This window comes from Vulpes lagopus, chromosome 1, assembly GCF_018345385.1.
Source record: "Vulpes lagopus strain Blue_001 chromosome 1, ASM1834538v1, whole genome shotgun sequence".
Lineage (NCBI taxonomy): Eukaryota > Metazoa > Chordata > Mammalia > Carnivora > Canidae > Vulpes > Vulpes lagopus.
The window spans coordinates 141,718,100-141,733,643 of record NC_054824.1 but is presented as its reverse complement, the minus strand read 5'-3'; the positions used below and the strand labels follow the sequence as shown (position 1 = coordinate 141,733,643).

The 15,544-nt window shown below is 48.5% G+C and overlaps 1 protein-coding gene across 2 annotated transcripts in view; it reads left to right on the top strand.

Annotated features, from left to right (window-relative positions):
* The first annotated feature begins 2,888 nt into the window (after window positions 1–2,888).
* Window positions 2,889–15,544, top strand: part of ST8SIA5 (ST8 alpha-N-acetyl-neuraminide alpha-2,8-sialyltransferase 5) — a 64,002-nt gene continuing 51,346 nt past the window's right edge. For both annotated transcript variants that reach the window (XM_041756575.1, XM_041756569.1), the window contains exon 1: window positions 2,889–3,405. In XM_041756575.1, coding sequence (XP_041612509.1) covers window positions 3,275–3,405 — 131 coding nt within the window. In that variant the 5' untranslated portion in view covers window positions 2,889–3,274. The remainder of the gene's footprint in view (window positions 3,406–15,544) is intronic.

The window sequence follows — 15,544 nt, the reverse complement described above, 5'->3', positions numbered from 1 at the left end:
TTTCACTTCCAAATACTGCCACCCAGCAGATAAGCATGCGTATGTTCACCGAAAGACATAAACTGGAAGGCCCACGGCGGCAGCTCTCCAGGGGTCCATCACCAGTAGAATGGGTAAGTAGGTTGTGCCACATGACATACTATACAGAAATAAGATTGAGCAAACTGGGACTGTATCCATAAACTATCTAAATCATAGCCTGCAAAGTATTGGTTTTCTAGTGCTGTGAAACAAATGACCGCCCACTGAGTGGCTGAAAACCACATTCGCCTACCAGCTCACAGGGGTGTGGGTCTTAGATCTGGCTTCTCCTCAGAAGGCCTCACAGGCTTGGATGCCCAGGACCATCTTCCTGGTTCATTCAGGTTGTTGGCGGAATTTGGGGTCTTCTGAGTGGAGGACTGAGGTCCCCCATTTCCTTGTGGCCTGCTAGCCAGGAGCTGGTCCCGGCCCTCAGAGGCCGTCTGTAGCTCTTGCCATGGGGACTCCATTGCCAAAGTCAACAATGAAGAACTTCCCTTGAGTCCATCTGTCTCAAGCTTCAAAATCTCTTTGGCCAGGAAGAGCTTAGTCCCTTTTAAGGGCTCATGTGACCTGGCCCAGTGAGAATCATCTCATCTCAAAGCCAACTGATTCGGGCCTTAATTACATTGCAAAATCTCTTCCCAGCAGCACCTAGATTGATGTTCAATTGAATAACTGGGAGAGTGCATGTACCAAAGGGGATGAGGAATCTCAGGGGGCCACACACAATGACATAGAGAAATCTTCCAACAAATGGTGAGTGGAAGTCAGAGATGAAAGAATAATGTATGATGTTGTTTGTATAAAATGCAAGAACGAGAAACACTGATCTTTGGGGTTGAAAGTCAGAATAGTGGTTCCTCTTGAGTATGTAGTAACTGGAAAGGAGCAGGAGAGGGGTCTTGGGCAGGGCAGGGTGGGAGGGTCTGATAGTGTTTTTGTTTCTTGATCTATGTGCTGGTTACACTAGTGTGTTCAGCTTGTGGAAACTCAGCAGGCCGTACATTTTTAGAATAATTTAGATTTCCTATTTTAAAATAGATTAGTTTTGTTTTTCCAAGGCACTGTGCACTCAAAGACAGTTATCAGAGAGGGTGCTTGATGGGGGTGGGGAACCAGCAGGAAAAGAGAGGAAATGAGAGCCCCTTGCCAGCAGTGTGGTGGTGGTAACTCCTGAGCTCTACAGGTGAGGACCAACTAAGGGAGAAATCAAGAGTCTATCAAATTGGATGACTGTGCAGGACCCATCACATAATCTGTGTTTCCCAGTGCAAAGCAATGTGTAGGCCCTCCTCGTTCAAAAATTATTAAGAAGTTAGAATGGAACATTGAGCCAAGGGTGGGGTTGGGGTCCAGGTGCTGGTCCCCTGACTACGAAGCCATCCCTGCTTCTATGGGAGAAAATGCCACATCTCCCATTCCAAAGACTTCTTGCTAGATGAGATACTTCGGGCATCTAGAGCTTTGGTCTTTTTGATTGTAAAGTGGGTTAGCTAGAGGCTAGCAGGCCCTAATTCAATTAATATATGCAAGAGCAAGCACTTTTTGATGTGTAAAACACCAACTAAATATAGGGACTATTATAATAATGGGCTATCTAAATGTTTGTGTTCTTTAATTGACCTCACAGAGACATATTTGGTACATAAACTCTACAGATCGCACAGGGCCCATTTCCACCTTATGCATTGACACAAATTCCAAGTTTATTGGTAAATCCCTAATCATGAGATTTGCCTCCCCTTCTCTTGGTCTTTCCAGCTCGAAGAGCAAACTACTAAAGTGTAAGACCGGACAGAGCATTGGAGTCTGGATGCTTCCTCATCAAAGTCATCTTTCCTTGCAGCGTTTAGAGTTTCAGTCTAGTTGAGAGAGGAGGAATCCTTGCCCTGACTCCAGAACCTCCCAGTAAGGTTGGAGGGCCCTGAAGGGGCTCAGTGGTGAAAGCCCCGGCAGTGACTCTCCAAGCCTCCCAGGGACTGCGGTGTCAGGATGACAGGGCTGGCGGGAGGGGGCGGGGGGAGGGGGCTCCCTTAGGGGAGCGCGTTTAGGGGCTCGGATTTCTGAAGACGCACGACTCTGGCAGGACGTTCCTGGGTGTATTTTCCGTGGCGTGCCCACTGAGGCACAGACCCTTCCAGACGTACTGACTTACTAAAGCTTTTGGGGACCGTGGTACCCTAAGGCGGCCAGCCGCTTCACCTAAGATTTATGAGCGGTTCCAAGGATGAGAAGGTCCCAGTGTCTCGGGGACAACAAGGTCTTTGACGAGCAGCCGCCGGCCGCAGCTGGGGCGGGGCGGGGGGGGGGGGAGGCCTGCGATGGGGGTGTGGAGCCTCGGGATCTTCTCCCTGCGGGGTTGGGTGCCCGGGGCGCGGGCGGGGAGCCCCGAGGCCCTCGGCAGGCGGGAGCGGCGCGCGCCGCCCTTGAAGGTTGCCCGCTGACCTTGCTCCGCTTCCTCCGGGGAGATCTCCGCGCGCGAGGACGCGGCCACCGCGGTGACTCCGTGCCCTGCGCGCCGCCAGCGAACGCTCGCTTGCAGCCTGCCCAGCGCCGCAGCCGCCGCCTCCCCTTCCTGCCCCCGTTTGTGATTCCAGGTTCAGCCCCGGCTTGTGCCGCTGCACCCCTCCCCCTCCGCGCAGCCCGCCTGTCGTTCGCCAGCCTGTGCGGGTGTTTTGGCCCCCGCCTGGCGTCCGCAGGAGCCGAGGCCCGCCTCGCGCCGCCTGGGTGCGGGCGCAGGGCCGGCCGGGGCGCTCCCGGGGCACACCCGGGGCAGGGCACGGCGCCGGCGACCGCGATCCCGAGCCCGACCGCAGGGGGCGGCGCGCCGCGCTCCCGGGTGCGCCAGGGCCCCGCTCCCCATTGGTCGTCAGCTCGGCGGGAGGGGCCGCCCCGGGCCCCGGGCACCTGGAGCCGCCTCTCCGCAGGGGAACGGCGGCTGCCGGGCTCGGGCGCCCGGAGGTAAAGGCGTGCGGAGGGCAGGCCCGCGGCTGCGGCCGAGCTCCCGCGACCAGCCCTGCGCTGCCCTGCGCTGCCCTGCGCTGCCCTGCCCTGCCCTGCCCGCCGCGCTCGGATGCCCCCTGCGCCCGCCCCGCCGCGCGGGAACTTCGCCCCGCCGCGTCCCCCGCCCGCCTAGCGGCGCCCGCTCGACCGCGCGCCCCCCGGGGGCCCCGGAGCCCCGCGCGTGATTGCGGGGCCCCCCCGGCGCCCGGCGCCCGCCGCGCCCCGCCGTGCGCGAGCGGCCGCCAGGATGCGCTACGCGGACCCCTCGGCCAACCGGGATTTGTTGGGGAACCGAACTTTACTCTTCATTTTCATCTGCGCCTTCGCCTTGGTGACCTTGCTGCAACAGATCCTGTACGGCCGAAACTACATCAAGAGGTAAGAGAGTCCGGGCGCCGGTGGGGGTGCCCGGGGCTCGGGGGCGAGCCCCCAGGGGGCGGCCGCAGCGTCCCGAGTGGGTGAACCAGGGGCCAGCGCTTGGCCGCCCGCCCCGCCGCCTTGGCTTTGGGTAACGGCGCCCCGCGGGAGGAGGGCGCCTGCTCAGCGCGGGCCGAAGGGGCCGGCAACTTTATTCTCTCCAGATAATGGGACACAGGTTACAATTCCGAGCGGCCAAACTGATGACAAATCCATGTGATGCCCCGAGGGGCCACAGGGGTCAGATACGCGTCTCCCAGATGGGCAGTGCCCCCGCCCCCGCCGTTGGGCTGGAGGGGAGCCCCCCCCCCCATAGTGGAGGGCTCAAATCCCAATAGGGATTACCCTCCGAGTCCTGAACTTTTGTGGGGGCTCTTGGGAGAAAAGCATTTTTTCCCCCTTAGGAGCTCCAGGTTAGGTGGGGAGTGCTAGTGGGCTGGGACAGTGCGACAGGGACAGTCGATTTTCATAAACCAGTAACCACTGGGTGTGTGAAGCTCACAACCTGATCCCTACAGAAACAGATGGTTCGTTCTCAGCCTCACACAGAAGGTCAGAGCTGCAGCACAAGTTAACTCTCCCCTGGTTGGGCCCTCTTCCCACCCCATCCGCGCTCCAGCTCTGTTAAGAGAAAGAGCAGTAGGAGGTGTCACAGCCCTGGTCCTTGTGTGCGCGAAATGTCAGCGTTGCATTATGCTGGCAAGGAGAAACGCTTCAGGGCACTCTGCCTAGGGACAGCACTGACCCTAGGGTACCCCCACATCAGAGCCTCTTTCAGAAAGAGCCTCTCTCTCGTTTTTCTCTTGCTACAGTTAGGCTACTTCTCCTTCCACATCCCAGAGCCGGGGAGAGTGAGGCCCCTTCTCTGGGACATTTCTGTTCTCCACCTTCCCAGACAGCATTCTTCCCTGGTTGAAGCAGCTGATGAGCTCTGCAATGTGCTGGTGGCTTTCAAGGACATTTTCAGAGTCTCCTGGCCTGCTTGCATTGGCCTCCTCCTCTGGCTACTGCTGCCCCTCCAAGATAACACCATGCAAGGACCACTGGGGCTCAAGTGGCCTGCCGCAGCCCTGTTGGCCTCCACCTGCTGCACTTGGTTCTCAGCAGAGTGACTTGGGTTCCTGCACCCGATTGGCACCTCCTCAGCGCTGCTGGGGCTGCTGGGATCCCTGCTGCCTTGTCAACAGTGGGAAAACATCAGTGCCCACATGGTAAACGCCAGCTCAACTCCTAATTGCTTGCTCTGGCAAGCCCTCCCTGGGCTTGGGGGGATGTGCCAGCTGCCCAGAGTTCAGTGGGCATACCAGGTGCCTCCCATCCTCCCTCAGAGAGATCCTGCACAGAGATCCTGACTCCCTGAATTCAGATACCACTTCTGAGGCCTCACACCAGGGATTTGGTTTAATCCAGCCAAGCAAGCAACACTTGCATATATCTGATCCTGGAAGGATGCTGTCGGGGTCTGTGAAGAAGAAGATTGTGTGATCCTGGTGTCCAGGAGGCTTGAGATCTATTTGGGGAAACAAAATGACCACAAATGATGAGATAGTTAGGTAGTAAGTGTTAAATTGTCTGAGGAAGAGGTACCAATGGGCTGGAGTAGTTAGGGAAGACTGCCTGGAGGAGGCCCCTGAAGCAAGAGTGAGATTTAGATGGGTGTGTGGGGGAAAGCGTACATCCAGAACCAAAGAGCATGTGAGCCAAGATGCGGAGGCATGGCACCATCTCCTTTTACCTCTCCCCTGCCCGGACTACCCACTCACACATTCACCTCTCTTATTCCCGTATCTATAATCATAATGAACTGACCTGATGTGACTATTAGTCGGTGTCCCAGAAACACTTCATACTCGAGTGCTCCCCAAACAGAGGTCTTGGGATGACATCACGAGAGTCACCTGCAGATGCTTGGGCTCAGAATTGGGCTCTCTGGGGGTGGATCCAGTTCCTGCTGGTTATCAAGCTCCCCAGATGATTCCTAACAAGCTACTCCTGCTGCTCAAGACCCACAGTTCTTAAGGGAGAACAGTGTTAGCCTCCAGGCAACATCCAGAAACATTTTTGGTTGTCACACTGGGAGAGGAGAGTGCTATTGGCGACTTATGGGTAGAGGCCAGGGATGCTGCTAAGGACCCTGCACTGACTGCATCATCTGCCTCTGTCAAGAAAGCATTACCCAGCCCCAAATGTCTATAGGGCTGAAGTGGAGAAACCCTGCTCTGGACTGAAATCTCCACGAGGTAGGGATTTACTCTGTTTTGTTCCCATTTGCACCCAGAGCACCAGATATGGCGCCTGGCACGTAGTAAGGTCTCAGTAAATATTGGACAATGAAAAAGTGATTGAAAGTGATGTGATGTGTGTGTGTGTGTGTGTGCACGCATGTGTGCGCTTGTGCGCTTGCTTGTGTGCATGTTTGCCCATGTGTGCCCGGGGTAATTGGAAGACACGACGAAGAGATGGATCCAACTGGTGTAAGGGAGAATGTGGAAAATAGGGATAGGTGTAATGTTGGGTGAGTCACTTCAGTGAGGTGCTTTGTGGGTTGGGAAGGCAGGCTGAACTGGGTTCATTCAGTCATAGGGAGCCACATGTGGTCTTTGAGGAGGGTAATGATATGATAAAAGCCACCAGGAAAGAGGGTGATCCTGGCTTTGCAAGGAGAGGTTAGTGATGGGGAGACACAGGGAGGCTATTGTTACAACCTGGTCAAAAGTGAGTAGAACGTGCCTCAGGGGGCAGACCCACTTTAGACCTCAAGGTGGCCACTCTTCATTTCTGTGCTGAGATGGGATGCATTCAGCAAAGCCTCCATTGTTTGCACCTCACAAAGAACCCAGGGGCACAAAGATGACGGGCTGTTTGGGTGAGAATCAGGTATATATCTCATTAGAAAGGAGCGGGGCATGTGAGTCCATATGTGTTCTTTCTTTGGACGCCTGGCCTCTGCCCGTGCCATGCAGTGGCCACTTCTGGGCGGGTGCCCATGGGAGCACTCAGGACTCTGGGGGCCCATCTTGCAAACGGGAGGGGGGAAGGTGGGCAGTGCACATGGCTCAGGGGGCACCGTGTCTCTGCAGAGAAAGTGCACACTCTGTGGATCGGGAAGAAAGAGCGTGAGACGAAGCCGTGGAGTTTGCTGTTGATGTTCTTGGCTTCCTCCTTCCTGTACTTTATTGAACAAATACTTAATAAAGATTTGCTATATGCTGACAGCATGCTATGTGCTGAGGACAATGGTGTGCCAGACGGACACAGTCCAGGCTCTCGGGGCTTGCAGGCTATCGGGAAGACAGAGAGACATATGATATGTGCTGAAGCCAAACTGGAAGTCTGAGCTAGGGAGCCAGAGTGAATTAGGATGGCTTCAGGGTGCTGGAGGCACTTGAGGAGGTCTTAGAGCAGAGGGACTCATAAGCCTGTCAGGGAAGGAGGAAGGGAGGTGAAAGCCAGCCTGAATAGGAATATATTCCTGGGTGCAGGGGAGAGCTAAGAGATTCTGCATGCCCGGGGGCAAGGGGTGGCGGGCAGGGCCTGATTATGGAGGCTCCAGTAGGAAACATGTGAGAAGGGGCGGGTCTGCAGGAAAGAGGGTCACAAATTTGAGTCTGGGACACTCACTGCAAGGAGACCCACATGGAGCTCTCCAGCAGCACCTTGGAAATGAGCTCCGGAGCTGTGGCTGGAAGAGAGCCAGGCTAGCAATGGACATTATTTAGTCACCATCAAAGTCAAGTGTTTTTCCGACTTTGATAATTGTTATCCACAGGAAGAACTATGTCATACCCAGGGATCTACAACACACTCATATACACAGCCATAGGAAACAAACATTTTGTTGTTGTTGTTATTGTTGCTTGAAGATTTTATTTACTGGACACAGAGAGTTGCATGAGCATGCAGAGGGAGAGGGAGATACGGACTCCCCACTGAACAGGGAGCCCTGGGATCATGACCTGAGCTGAAGACAGACGCTCAACACACTGAGCCACGCAGGCGTCCCCAGAAACAACATTTTATGAAACGCTATTTGTCCTTATTATAAGAAATATGCTTGCATATTTTCTCTTCCACTTCATTAAAAAACAAACAAAAAACCTCTCAGCCTTAAAAAGGAAGGGAAATCTGATACATAACACAGATGAATCCTTTTTTTTTTTTTTTTTTACAACATGGATGAATCTTGAAGACATTATGCTAAAATAAACCAGGCACAAAATGACAAATATGGTTCTACTTAGATGAGGCCCCTAGATTAGTCAATTCATAGAGACTGAAAGTGGAATGATGGTTACCAGGGGCTGGCAGTGGGGTGGGAGATTGTGTTTAATTGGGCATGGAATTTCAGTTTGGGAGGATAAAGTTTTGGAGATGGATGGTGGTGATGGCTGCACAACAGGTTGGGTCCACCAAATGCCACTGAATGGTAGACTCACAAATAGTTGAAATGGTAAATTTTCAGGTACACATATTTTACCACAATACAAGTCTAAAAAAATTATAGGGGTAAACCACCAAGTTGATTTTATGACTTGCTGGTGTGAAACCCTTAGTTAGAAAAATGCGGGTTCCCGTGATGAGGTTGGATGAAAGCACCCAGGAGAGAGCAGAGTGAAGGATGATGAAGAGGGCACAGAGGAGGGCCTGCATCTGAGGGTCCAGAGAAGAGAGCTGGCTCTGGAAGCTGAGGCTGCAGAGAGGTAGAGAGGGGACAGGTATTAAGGAAACCAAGGGATAATGGCGCCAGGCAGAGAGCAGTCACCTGTGAAGCGCATGGCAGAGGGACCATGTAGGGTAAGGCCTACCTGAATTTGACAGCATAGGCAAGGACAGTTCTGGGGGTGATGGGTCAAAAGGGTTTTCTAGAATCAGGGGCATGGGAGTTGTACTCCTTTCCTGTAAGCCCTGCCCTGCCATCAAGCTCATTCGTTAGAACTAAGACCCTCGTGTAAACTTGTAATCCCTAGAGTGCTGAGGATGAAAAGGACTTACAATTTAAACAACCCTGGGATGCCTGGGTGGCTCAGTGGTTTGGCGCCTGCCTTCGGCCAGAGTGTGATCCTGAAGACATAGGATCGAGTCCCACATCAGGCTCCCTGCATGGAGCCTGCTTCTCCCTCTGCCTTTGTCTCTGCCTCTCTCTCTGTGTCTCTCATAAATAAATAAAATCTTTTTAAAAAAATAAATAAATAGAGGGGCACTGAAAGGGCAATTGTTGCTTTTTGTTGTCGTTTCTTCTTTAGTGAGAAAGAAAGGTCATTAGAGATTTTTAAATTTTATTTATTTATGTATTTATTTATTTACAATCTGGTCTCAACCTGCCTTTTAAACTTAATATCTGAGGAAGCCCAGATAGGCATCAGTCTTGCATGTTCCCCTTTTAGGTCAGTGAAGCTTTATAATTCTTCATAAGGATTTGAATATTGCTAGGCTTATTTCTAGCTGCATAGTTTTTACTGCTATTCTCAAAATGTAGTTTTAAAAATTATATTTTCTAAGCATTGGTATATAGTACATATAAAGATATATAGACTAAAATATATATGGAGTATATATGGTATTTGTATAGTGTTTGTAGCTAGTATATAGAAGCAAATTTAATTCTGTATTGATTTTATGACCAACAATCTGGATAATGTATATGTAATGACAATAATTTATCTGTAGAGTTTTCTGGGATTTTTTTTTTTAAATTTTTTAAAAAAATTTTTATTTATTTATGATAGTCACAGAGAGAGAGAGAGAGAGAGAGAGAGAGAGAGAGAGGCAGAGACATAGGCAGAGGGAGAAGCAGGCTCCATGCACCGGGAGCCTGACGTGGGATTCGATCCCGGGTCTCCAGGATCGCGCCCTGGGCCAAAGGCAGGCGCCAAACCGCTGCACCACCCAGGGATCCCTTTTCTGGGATTTTTAAAAAAATATTTATTTATTTTAGAGAGAGACAGTGAGCAAGAGAGAGAGCACAAGTGGAGGGAGAGGCAAGGAATAAGGAGAAGCAGGCTCTTTGCTCAACAGGGAGCCTGGTGTGGGGCTCAATTCTGGGGCTCTGGGATCATGACCCGAGCCGAAGGCAGACACTTAACCCACTGAGCCACCCAGGCATCCCCTGGGATTTCTACATAGACATTTTTTTTCTTTTATCACAACCTTGTACCTTAATTATTTTTCTTGTCTTTTTGAGCTGATGAGGACCTTTGACACAGTGTTCGATAAAAATCTCATAGTGAATATCCTGGCCTTACTCCTGATTTTTTTTCTTTTTTAACTTTCCTTTTAAACAGCTTTATCAAAATATAATTTTCGCATTTTAAGTGTACAATTAACTGACTTTTGGTATGTTCACACCATCTTGCACCCTTCACCACAATTTTAGAACACTTTCATTACCCCAAAAAGAAACCCAGTACTCCTTAACCATCATTCCTCGGTACTCCCATTTCTCCTACTTGTAGAGAAGCATGCATACCCTAGCATATCTTCTGTCTTTGTATGTTTATTCTGCACATTTCATACAAGTGGAATCATATGATATGTGGTCCAATGACTGTCATCTGTCATTAAGCATAATGTTTTCAAGGTTTATCCATATTATAGCATGTGTCAGTACTTCATTTTAAAAAATATTTATTTATTTATTGAGAGAGAGCGAGAGCACGTGTAGGCACGTGAATGCGAGTGGGGCTGGGGGTAGAGGCAGAGGGAGAGAGACTCTCAAGCAGACTCTGTGCTGAGTGTGGAGCCTGATATGAACTTGATCTCAAGACCCTGAGATCATGCCCTGAGATGAAATCAGGAGTTGGCTGCTTGATCAACTGAGACACCCAGGTGCCCCAATACTTCATTTCTTTTTGTTGATGAATAATATTCCATTGATAAATATACCGTATTTTGTTTGTTCATTCTTCAGTGGTTGGAACTGAGTTCTTGTTTTTGCAGTTGTGAATAATGCTGTGATGAGCATTTGTGTACAGATTTTTGCGTGGGCTTGCATTTGCATTTTTCTTGGGTATATACCTGCAAGTGGAATTGCTGGGATGTATGTTTTACCATTTAAGGGATTGCCAGGCCCTTTTCCAAGGTGGTTGCACCATTTTATACTCCCTCTAAGTAGTGCATGCATGAGGGTTCCAATTTTTCCATATTTTTAAAGATGTTCATTATCATCTATTCTTTTGATCATAGCCATCTTAGTAGTTTTGAAGTGATATTTCATTGTGGGCTTGATTTTGTATTTTCCTGATGACCAATGATGTGGAACATACTTCCTTTTTTTTTTTTCCTTTGGAACATACTTTCATGTGCTTCTTGGCCATTTGTATATTTCATTTGGAGAAATGTCTTTTCAGATCCTTTGCCCATTTTTAAATTGGGTGATTTGTCTTCTTATGATTGAGTTGTGAGAGTTCTTTATAGCTTCTAAATAGAAGTCCCTTATCAGATATATGATTTTCAAAATATTTCTCTTATTCTAAGGGTTGTCTTTTTAGTTTCTTGATGATATCCTTTGAAGCATAAAAGGTTTTAAATTTTGATCGATTCTAATTCATATTAGATATGAAAATAATATATATTTTGTTGTGGTTTCTTGTGCTTTAGTTGCTATATCTATGAAATCACAGCCTATGTCCATTGCCCACTGTCACGAAGATTAGCCCCTGTGTTTTCTTCTAAGTTTTATACTTTTAGCTCTTATGTTGAGGCCTTTGACCATTTTGAGTTGGTTTTTCTATATGCTATGATTAAACCTGATTTTATTTATTTATTTATTTATTTATTTATTTATTTATTTATTAAAAGATCTTATTTATTAATGAGAGACACACACAGAGAGAGAGGCAGAGACACAGGCAGAGGGAGAAGCAGGCTCCATGCAGGGAGCCTGACGTGGGACTCGATCCCGGGTCTCCAGGATCAGGCCCTGGGCCTAAGGTGGTGCTAAACTGCTGAGCCACCTGGGCTGCCCAAACCTGATTTTAAAGAGTATGAAGGTATAGGTGTCCCCATTGTGTATTTCTGCTTTAGTTTTTTGGTTTTGGTTTTGGTTTTTTCGTAGATAACCTCTAAGAGATTAAGATGACTCCATTGTAGGGCTCGCTGACAAGTTTTATTTATTTGTTTTACTGTGTTTGACTATTAATTTTATAGATGCTTTTTTTGTCTGTCTTGGGTGATAGGTCATTTTTTGCATTTAATGTTTTGATGTGATAAATTACATTAATAGATGTTAAACTTACAATTTTAGGGATAAACCCAGCTTATTCATGGTGTATTATTTATTTTCTATGATGTGAGATTTTATGGCCAGTGTTTTTATTCAAGATATTATATCTCATGTTAGTGGATGATATTGGCATGTATTTTTCTTATATAATGCTCTCTCTGTTTAGTCTTAAAACTAGTCTTGTAAGAGGCATTGGGAATATTCTGTCTTTATTCTGTGAGATGATTTATGCAGGTCTGAGATAATCGGTTCTTTGAAAGTTTGGTGGAATTGGCTTGTATAGCTGCACCTAATGTTTTCCTTGTGGGAAGACTAAGTTACCAATTCCATTTTTTTTAATGGTCAAAGATTATTTCTTCAACCGAAAAGGAGCATAGGCTGGATGGATCTCTTTTGTCCTGCCTTTTGAAGAGAAGACTCTCCTGTATGCTGTCTTCCCTCCAGCCTTGCTCTCTCCTGCGCTTGGAGGACGCAGATCCGGGCTGCCTGCATGTGGCTGGTGCAAGGCCTGAGACCTGAGGGGATGAAACTGGGTCAAGGAAAAGCACAGCCTGACTCTTTGCTGTATCCGAAGTGTGCATTAAAAGGCTCACCTCATGGAACCAGCCCTACTCCTATTTGCCCTGAGAAACAGGCACAACCCCGGAGATGGGACCCAAGGGGCTGGAGGGTCTATCTAGCAGCTGATTCTGGATGGGGAGTGCGCCTTGGGGGGACCTGGTAGATGTGGATGGTCCTGCAGAGAGGGGAAGGGATGCTCAGCTGACTGGGTACCAGGGTATGCGCTGGGCAGAGCAAGGCTGGTCTTGAGCACCTGATGCAGGGCTGGGATTGAGGGCAGGAAGCCTGGCACCCAGAGCACAGAACTTGTGGAGGCCCCCCTCTCAGGGCTCTCCTGTACCTGTGTGAGCCTGGGAGAAGGGGCCGCCCTCAGTGTTGGGCTTTGGAAGCCTTGCTTGCCCACTCGCATCCTGACCCTGACCTGCTGTGTGCCCAGTCCATGCTTGGTTGTGTGTATCAGTTGCCTGTCCCTTCCTCAGATGACCCCCAGGGTCACAGTGTGGTCCTCACACTCGTCTCCTCTACACTTCTCTTGGTCCCGTTCTTTTCTTTTTGACCTTTGTGCTCTCCAGGGAAATTGTACCTCTTACAGGACTTAGCATCTCTTCTGTGACTTATCCCTACCCACTCACTTCTCCTCTAACACTCTCTCAGCCAGAGTGTCTCAAGTTTAGCTCTTTGCCCTGTGTGTAAGGACTCCTGCCCCCTCCCACCACACACAGGTGGAGGATTCATCAGGTAATGATATTAATTATTAACAATCTCTTAAGGGTTGGTGAGCCAGGCTCTGATCTAAGGAGATAATCTTAGATGCGGATGATTTCATTGAATCCTTACAAGAGTCCTGTTAAACAGATGCAATCATCCTCATGTAATACTCACTCAGAGAGGGTAACTTGTGTAAGGTCACACAGCTTGTAAGACCCTTAAAAGAGATGTTTTATCCACCTCTGAATTCCCAGGACCTAGCGCAGTGACTGACATTGATTATTGAACGAATAGATGCGTACAAAGGGAACCTCTAGGGGTGGGGTGCCTGGGAGGTGGGTGGCTCTGTCAGTTAAGCCTCTGACTCTTGATTTCGGCTCAGGTCATGATCTCAGGGTCATGAGATCAAGCCCTACTTGGGGCTCCACCAGGCTACTTGCCCCTCTCCCTCTGCTCCTTCACCAACTCAATAGAATAGAATAGAATAGAATAGAATAGAATAGAATAGAATAGAATAAAATAAAATAAAAATAAAATAAATATCATCTTTTTTTTTTTTAAAGGAACCTCTAAACTTTTCCTAATACTTGTCAAACATCAATTAAATGTGCACTCAGCTTTATACTGGGGGTGGGGTGAGCTGTTACTAAAGAATTATTAGATATGATACATGTTCTTAAGGAACTTAGGACACACATAAAGAGACAAACATGGAACATGTGCACAACCGAATCAATAAACTTGCAGTCGTGTGGCACAGGTGATAAAGCTTGTAGGTTTCAAAGGAGTAGCCATTACCATGAGGAGTAACCCGGCAGGACCTGATGTGGATTTTGGAGAGCGAATGTATTTCAGGGCATGGTTCTGGGGGACAGGCTGGGGTGTTAAGGTTGCAGGAGCAGGAAATGGAAGCCACCGAAGGCTTTTGAATTTCTTTTTATGCCCTGGTGCTCTGTGAGGCGATGGCCTCTCTCGTCTTGGGTTAGTGTTCTGCAGGGTGAGAGGATGGCCAGGAGGGCTGTTCTCTCTTCCAGCTCTGATGAGGTGGGTCAGACCCTCAGCGCAAAGGCTTGGGCCAGGCTTTGCGGGTCCTGTTTGTGAGAGGCCCACAGGTCCTCCAGAGATGGGAGATGGGAACGAGGTCACTAAGCCAGGAGATGCGTGTGGGACACCTTGCATCGAGGATGCTGAGGTTACTGGGAGAACAAAATGTGTCTGTGCTCACTCCAGCCTGAGATCATATCCGGTTTGCGCTGCTTCTGCTGAGTGTCTGAGCAAAGGAACCCAAGCCTCCCTCCTCTCCCCTAGGACACCAGCTTTCCACTCCACCCCACCCCATCAGGCTGAGGATCAGTAGTTCTGGGATCATCAATGCTGTTTCCCCAGAAATAAACCCTAGGCCCCCCCCCAGAAGAAGTCTTAAAGGACTCAAGACTCCCCCAGTGTTTTTCTTCCATGTTAGGCTGGGTTGCTGTCATGACACAAGTTCATTACTCTGCGGCCTTTTCCCATCACCAGAGCTTGCAGAGCTGATGGTCCCACCTCTGTGGCCTCCCAGCCAGAGCCCTCTAGCTGGTGGAGGTGCCATTCTGCACGTCCAGTCTCCACCTCCTCTTGGTTAAGCTAGATTAATTGTCTCATTCGTTTATTTATTCATTCGTTTGTTTTTTCATCCAGTAAGCATAACTCGCATGCCCTTTATGTATCAGGTCTTTGGTGTCCAATGTAATAGCCACTAGCCATGTGTGTCTATGGAACACTGAAAATGTGACTAGTCTAAACTAAGATGTGCTGTGTGTGAGTATAAAATACACACTAGATTTCAAAGACGTAATATGAAAAAAGATGTAACATATCTTTTATATTATTAATTTTTAAATTGATTATATGTTGAAATGATATTTTGGATGTTTTAGGTTAGATAAAAATATATTATTAAAATTAATTTCACTTTTTTTTAGAGACCTTTTTATTTTGAGAATTGTAGATTCACATACAGTTGCATGAAATAATACAGAGAGAATCTGTATGCCCTACTCCTGGTTCCCCAGATGGTAACATCTTGCAAAATTATAGTACAGTATCACAACCAGGAAATCAACATTGATAAGATCCATCAACCTTATTCAGATTTCACTAGTTTTACACACATTCGTCTGTGTGTAGTTAGTTCTATGGGCGTTTTATCATGTGTTTTATATTTTTTATTTTTATCTTTTTATAATGTAGCTACCAGAATCTTCTAGATCACATACGTGGCTCCTGGCGTATTTCTGTTGGATAGGACTACTCTAGTCCTTGGTTGCCAAGATGTATGAAACAAGTTTCTTCTTTTCTTTTTTTAAAGATTTTATTCATTCATGAGAGACACAGAAAGAGAGAGAGGCAGAGACATAGGCAGAGGGAGAAGCAGGCTCCATGCAGGGAGCCCGATGTGGGACTCGATCCTGGGACTGTGGGATCATGCCCTAAGCCGAAGGCAGATGCTCAACTGCTGAGCCACCCAGGTGTCCCAACAAGTGTCTTCACAAGGAGCTCTTAGGAGAGAAAGGACGAAGCTTGTAAACTCTGCTAACATGTTAAGGGCCACGTGGGCTGGGTTTCCAGGCA